Genomic DNA, 7,833 nt, shown 5'->3' on the forward strand with positions numbered 1-7,833 from the left:
GTCAAATATATTTCTAATGGAATGATTTCTAAATACAAATATACCTGAACTGAACCCGTCTTGAGGACTTGTGTCTTGATAATACAGTATTGACACCTTATTGACAAGCGCCCCCCCCCCCCACACACACTTGTCACATACCCCACCGGTCTACAGTTGTGCATAGATTAGGGTATACCAAGCGAGGCCTCACTACCACTGGGTATACCAAGCGAGGCCTCACTACCGCAGGGTATACCAAGCGAGGCCTCACTACCACTGGGTATACCAAGCGAGGCCTCACTACCACTGGGTATACCAAGCGAGGCCTCACTACCGCAGGGTATACCAAGCGAGGCCTCACTACCACTGGGTATACCAAGCGAGGCCTCACTACCACTGGGTATACCAAGCGAGGCCTCACTACCGCAGGGTATACCAAGCGAGGCCTCACTACCACTGGGTATACCAAGCGAGGCCTCACTACCGCAGGGTATACCAAGCGAGGCCTCACTACCGCAGGGTATACCAAGCGAGGCCTCACTACCACTGGGTATACCAAGCGAGGCCTCACTACCACTGGGTATACCAAGCGAGGCCTCACTACCACTGGGTATACCAAGCGAGGCCTCACTACCACTGGGTATACCAAGCGAGGCCTCACTACCACTGGGTATACCAAGCGAGGCCTCACTACCACTGGGTATACCAAGCGAGGCCTCACTACCGCAGGGTATACCAAGCGAGGCCTCACTACCGCAGGGTATACCAAGCGAGGCCTCACTACCGCAGGGTATACCAAGCGAGGCCTCACTACCACAGGGTATACCAAGCGAGGCCTCACTACCACTGGGTATACCAAGCGAGGCCTCACTACCACTGGGTATACCAAGCGAGGCCTCACTACCACTGGGTATACCAAGCGAGGCCTCACTACCACTGGGTATACCAAGCGAGGCCTCACTACCACAGGGTATACCAAGCGAGGCCTCACTACCACAGGGTATACCAAGCGAGGCCTCACTACCGCAGGGTATACCAAGCGAGGCCTCACTACCACAGGGTATACCAAGCGAGGCCTCACTACCACTGGGTATACCAAGCGAGGCCTCACTACCACTGGGTATACCAAGCGAGGCCTCACTACCGCAGGGTATACCAAGCGAGGCCTCACTACCGCAGGGTATACCAAGCGAGGCCTCACTACCACTGGGTATACCAAGCGAGGCCTCACTACCACAGGGTATACCAAGCGAGGCCTCACTACCGCAGGGTATACCAAGCGAGGCCTCACTACCGCAGGGTATACCAAGCGAGGCCTCACTACCACTGGGTATACCAAGCGAGGCCTCACTACCACAGGGTATACCAAGCGAGGCCTCACTACCGCAGGGTATACCAAGCGAGGCCTCACTACCGCAGGGTATACCAAGCGAGGCCTCACTACCACTGGGTATACCAAGCGAGGCCTCACTACCACAGGGTATACCAAGCGAGGCCTCACTACCGCAGGGTATACCAAGCGAGGCCTCACTACCGCAGGGTATACCAAGCGAGGCCTCACTACCGCAGGGTATACCAAGCGAGGCCTCACTACCGCAGGGTATACCAAGCGAGGCCTCACTACCGCAGGGTATACCAAGCGAGGCCTCACTACCACAGGGTATACCAAGCGAGGCCTCACTACCACTGGGTATACCAAGAAAAACATAGTTCACCAAAACAAACGGTGCCAGAGGGATGTTATAAGGCAACACTAAGAACACGGAGATGATGATAATCGGTAGATGGAAGTTCAACAGAATTAGGAGAGTCAGAGAAAAAACTATTAAAAGGTGACATAGTGGCACAGAGCCCCGGCCGCATATACACAGAGGAAGGATGACACAAAGGCACACTAACGAAGCGGAATCACACACACATACATACAGGCAGCAGACACACATACAGGCAGCAGACACAATGACAAACATCAACGGGAAGACATGAACACAGCCAATCAGATACAAACAGGCAGACAGGCACCTGCTCAATGGAGAGAGAGGGGGGGGGGTGGCAGTCAGACATCTGGAGAGAGCCAGAGAATACCAGGAGCATCCGGGCAGGTGTTATGAAGGAGAGAGGTATTTGATGGTAATGTTATGAACACCCGCGTCCCACCACCTTGCCTACCTGGCCTCACCACCACCCACTCTTTTTATCCTCCCTTTACCCAACCACTTGGTCTGGACGATTGAGCGACGGTCTCGCTTCGTGCAGGTCGGCGTTCAATCCCCAACCCTCCAAGTGGTTGGGCACTTGGTTTATGATCACATAAGATGTGATCATAAACCAATATACTATCAAAACATTTGTATCATAATAATAATGGCTTAAAATTAAGAGAAAAAGGTTTTTTGATGTTTTAGGTCATGCAAAAGAGTATGTACATTTCCTAGGCGTACAAGTTTTAAGATAATGTTGAACATAAGTGAGAACATGAAAGAACACCAAGACCTGCTAAGAAAGCTGTGGCAATAGTTACCTTCACACTGCTCCCTGAGGTACTCTTCCATGTACTCGTCGAAGTCATCGTCATCGTCATCGTCGTCGTCGTCGTCGTCGCTGGAGAGGTACTCTGAGCGGGGCGAAGTGTCCCCTGAATGGTGGTGTTGGCGATAGTGGAGGCGCCTCACCACTGCCATATCCTCCTCGTCCTGACGGCGTTCAGAATCATTCCTGAAGCAGGGAGGCACGGAGCTGGCTCTGGCGCGGGGCTCGGCGGCCTCCCCGACGGCGAGGGTGTGCACCACCGGGTTCTGCAGCGTCAGCGTGTTGATGAGGGAGGCCACGGCTGACGGGTCATGGATGGTCATCTTCCGTGTCATCTTCCTGCACACGTCCCCCAGCAGGCTGCTCACTGAAGCCTTCCTGCGTGACATGGTGCTCGCTCTGGTCCTCGTCCAGCGGAGCACACCACAACCCCACCCGTCTCACCCAGACTTAAGTGGCTGCCCTCCAATTACCAGGCTTTCTTAAGAGGGTAACCTCCTTTCTCGGGATTTCTTAACTGGCTGTCCTTCACATACGAGGATTCATTAAGCCGGGGACTATTCAATTAAAGGGGGTTTCTAAACTGGTTATCCTCCTTTCGCGGGGTTTCTAATCTGGGTGGTTATCAGTGGTAAACATTTCTTACTTTAAACCTCTTTGGTTTAGATATCTCAGTGGATTTTTGTGTTTGTTTATACGGGTTTATTACGTAAGCGCACAGACTTCTTTTAAGCCACGGGTTCTCTCACTACCCTACAGGTTCAAGTTTTGGAACCCCTGTGGTACACCGAGGAGCTCCCTTGAGCGGAACCCCTCCGGCGCACCGCAGACCTCTCAATGGTACACTGTAGTTTATGAGTAGTAAATACTCGTTTACTGCTACACTAGTACAACTTCTTAATTATGTGCAGTAATAATGTTAAAAGAGAAGGCGAGGCCTTGCTCAACACTTGTCACTCTCTCTGTCGGCCATAAACACACTCGAGAATAACAACAGGAGTAATGGTACCGGAAGTGCGTCACTGTTAAGAGGTATATTGTTTATAAATACGCTGTGTGTGTGTGTGTCAAGTCCGTCACATGGCGTCCATTGCGTCTTACACACGACCTAGTCATGGCTCGACGCCGACACGTGTCTGCGTCCTAGTTAAACCCTGCGTCTCATGTCTGCGTCAATGTAATACCTTGCTTCACCCACACGCGCGCGTTTGCGTCGTGTTATCCAATGAGATAAACAAATTACGCATCATGAGTATGCGATGCGTAACGCGTGCCTGGGGCCTGAGCACGATAGCAAATCTCAACAACGGCGTGCGTGTACAACGTTGAATACAGAACTGAGGGCTGGGAGTGAGAGGCACCCAGCCGCAGCACTCTTTATAAGGACCACTGTGTGTGTGTTCACCCGCGACCAGCACCACCACTGGTCCTAATTATAAAGATACACCGGGTAAAGGATAGATAGCAGCAGCGGTAAAGGTCACGACATTCACACCACTAAACTGCATCTTGTCTTGTGCTCTCTCTTTGTGCGCAAAGGGAAATTAGATGAAAGGTGGAAAAAAGGAGAAAGTAGATATGTGTTATGGAGAGAGAGAGAGAAGGGAAATAGAGATTGGAGGGAAAGCAGATTAAGGAGATACAGAAGATAGTAAATGTAGTATAGATGAGAAAGATGGAAGGAGGACTTGACGAGAAGGATGGATAAGGAGGTTGGCTGCTGACATGGAAAGCATTGTAAGGAAAACAGACAACAGTAGATTATAGAGATAAAATGATAGGAGAAAGTAACTGAGGGAGATGGAAAGATAGGGGAAGTTACTAAGAGAATATGAAAGGCAGGAACAAAGTAAATGAGGTGGAAGACGAGTAGAAGAAAGGAAAAAACGAAAAATACATTAGGTTAATTCGACAACCGTTTATGCACTTTTGCAAACTGCTTAAGTTTACAACTGTATGAAAAACATATTTCAACATAAAACGCGAAGCCTGAAATAAAACATAATTTTTCTTTTAGTCGGTAATAAAAGGAGATATTTCTTAAAAGTTTATACAGTAAGTACGTCATTGTGAATATATTAGGAAGGCGGCGACGGTGGCGACGGTGGCGACGGTGGCGACGGTGGCGACGGTGGCGACGGTGGCGACGGTGGCGACGGTGGCGACGGTGGCGACGGCTTTCCTGTTGGTAATCTCCAGCTGCACTGCCACACGGATAGCAGAGTTGTGAATAGTGGTTACCACTAATCCACACCACCATCCACAACTCTGGCCATGGGTAATCCAACAAGAGATGGATTATTCTAACATAATGAGGATTACGAAGCCTCTTCATGCCTGCCTGAAAGCTGAATAAAGGTGAGTGAGAGGGAATAAAGGTGAGTGAGAGGGAATAAAGGTGAGTGAGAGGGAATAAAGGTGAGTGAGAGGGAATATAGCAGTCTCCCCTCGTGTTTATATGGTACATATAATAACCAGGTGGGCTACCGTACATATATTGACGCAATGGACAATTAGAAAGTAGAATTTAGTACTACTAACTTTGGACCAAGCAGGAAAGGTCTTGTATTTATGCTGCTAATAAAACCCTAACTTAACCATCCTAGGCCTAATATACGCTGAGGTTCATTATACTACATATATGTACTATACTAGGCTTAGTAATATATAAGTTTGGCTTTTAGCTCTATTTTTTCCGGACTCTATAGAGAGAATAGTTCCAAATTCTACTAATTGTAGATAGTAGCATCTATTGTAGATAGTAGCATCTATTGTAGATAGTAGCATCTATTGTAGATAGTAGCATCTATTGTAGATAGTAGCATCTCTAGCATGAACCACAAACCAGAGGGTGGAGAAAGGACGACGTTTGGGTCCGTTCGGGACCATTGTCAAGTCATGTGTGTGGTCGTCGTGTCACACATGTGACTTTATAATGGTCCAGGAAGGATCGAAACGTCGTCGTCTCATCTCCTGGTGTGTGGTCTGGTCATCATATCTTCAGCCACATTGTGACTCATCGTCTGTATATATTGCTGATTTTTTTTACTTTTCTCTTTCAAGTTGTGTATACTGCAATATTTTTAAAGATTAGGGCTAATGGACAGTTGGCGCTAAGTCTCTGAAAGCTGTGTGTTGGTGTGATGTGTGTGATCATGTGCGAGAGGAAGCTGATGTGGCGTATAACTGACGACACACATGACTGCGTCTTACGCCAGCTTTGTACCACATCATGAGGTAGGTAGGTAGGGGTGTGTGTGTGTGTGTGTGTGTGTGTGTGTGTGTGTGTGTGTGTGTGTGTGTGTGTGTGTGTGTGTGTGTGTGTGTGTGTGTCCAGGCCTGTGTCACGAGCCTCAACTGCGGTGCCCATCTTTCACCTTTCCTTATGCGACAGTGTGTGTGTAAGGAATACAACCCTAAGTGCTCAAGTATGCCTGAATGCTCTAGCATTCTGGCACTAAAGTAGCAGACTGGCACCCATGAGGTACTTCGTCCGTGGTCAGGTCGCTAACACCACCATGGTTAAGGCTAGTTGAATCAGGTCAAGTAGAATCAGTCCAGTAAATTAACTGCGTCAAACGTGCGTCAAAGACAGAAGGGAAAGATGAACAATAAGATGCGGTACGGGCCCTCATAGTGCGGCCAGGAGCAGCTGATACGCAGCTATTGGCCTCCAGGATGAGGTATGGGGGCCCTCCAACTTGTTGTAAGGGGCCCAGCAGCACAGTTTGCCGAGGTGCCCCGTTTATCCAGGTGCAGACATTGATGCTCTGGGCGGTACGTCAGGCGCTCCCGGGGCGCTAGAGGCAGGCCCAGGGGTGTGGCACGGGGGTGGCTGAGAAAGATTACGTGCCGAGGCTTCCGTTCACTTTATCTCCAACACAATACACGACCTATACACTAGCTCACATTCGCCCCATAACACCCACCGCACGAGTTACACCGTCTCTCACCCTTTCTATACAACACATCGCACCCATGTACTCTTTTTTTCTTCACAATCGTAGAGCGCACTGAGCGTATAATGTGGCGTAGCTGTACCGTCGCTGTCCATGTCCCAAGGTCTCACAAATTTCTGTGTCACAAGCGTCCAGGGACTAATCCACGACTACCTACGCCACGGTGACGGCAGTATGGTGACGCCGCTACACGCACCTTCGTTAAGGAAGGCACAAATGCTACTGACAGCTACGCCCAGTGTAGCGTGGACGCACGCCTTCAGGGGTGTCACAACACTAGCGAGGATGTCTCCCCCTGCACTAGTCATGCCACGGCGGACGCTCTTATCTGACATTTTCCCGTTAAAAAGTTCTTCCCCGGCCCTCACGCCAGCAACACTCGCTCCCACCATAAGTATACACAAGACTGCTACAAAATAACACGACGGCTATAATCTCAGAGGCACCAGGTTCTCCCAGGAACTCTGCCCCACAGTTATTGCGGGTAACGTCTTATAATAAGATAATTTATTTCATACATAATTGCCACATCCCTCCGTCCCTCCCCCCCCGTCCCCCTGCCCTCTTAATAATCTCTTTAAAACTGATCCGAGTCACAGACAATCGTTTGATTACCTCGAACCCTTACCAAAGACAGGTGTAATAAAACTGCGGATATACATATTTATGACAATATATGTTTTTTAGTTGTAACGATAAATAGTCATAGAGACGTGTCGCGATTTCATTTAGTTAGCGGAGAAGTACAAGGGCTGTGATAGTGCCCTCCTCCACCACCCACTTGTCACCGTCTTCACTATCAGCCAAGGTGATAACTCTACGGACCCCGGGAAATCCTCTCCTTACACAATCATACCTACTGACACCCCTTAACTCTCTCTCTCAGAGCACGGAGAACTGCTTGGAGTGACTGTACACATGCGGCTCAGCCTTAGGTACAAATATTACGGGGAATATGCAATAGATGTTAATGATAATGACACGAAGTGCAAACTATGCGCTGTGTTAAGGTCTCACACCCTCGCCCATTATGTTCTTGATTGTCCGTTGATTAATGTATATAGAAACTCTGAGATAAGACTCTTATCTCCTATAAGACCATTCCCTGAACAAATAGCTTTGTGTGTGTCACAACGGAATGATTGATGATATTCTGGAGGGATATAAGAATTTTGCATCAAGACTGTAACTTTATTGAACTGTCTGAATGTCTGTTGCAAATTGTCTTCTGCAGAAATGTATATGTTTATCACTCAGAATGTTCGGTAGTATGTTGATATTATATATATATATATATATATATATATATATATATATATATATATATATATATATATATATATATATATATATATATATATAT

General features: G+C 48.3%; 1 protein-coding gene across 1 annotated transcript in view; it reads right to left on the bottom strand.

The window, feature by feature from the left end:
• The window catches only part of C3G (C3G guanyl-nucleotide exchange factor), a 268,377-nt gene extending 261,636 nt beyond the window's left edge, over nucleotides 1-6,741 (bottom strand). The window contains 2 exon segments of the mRNA XM_069307852.1: nucleotides 2,504-3,125; nucleotides 6,628-6,741. Of these exon segments, the coding sequence (XP_069163953.1) occupies nucleotides 2,504-2,900 (397 nt within the window). The 5' untranslated portion in view covers nucleotides 2,901-3,125; nucleotides 6,628-6,741.
• Nucleotides 6,742-7,833: the final 1,092 nt, after the last annotated feature.

Source organism: Procambarus clarkii, chromosome 6 (genome assembly GCF_040958095.1).
Source record: "Procambarus clarkii isolate CNS0578487 chromosome 6, FALCON_Pclarkii_2.0, whole genome shotgun sequence".
Lineage (NCBI taxonomy): Eukaryota > Metazoa > Arthropoda > Malacostraca > Decapoda > Cambaridae > Procambarus > Procambarus clarkii.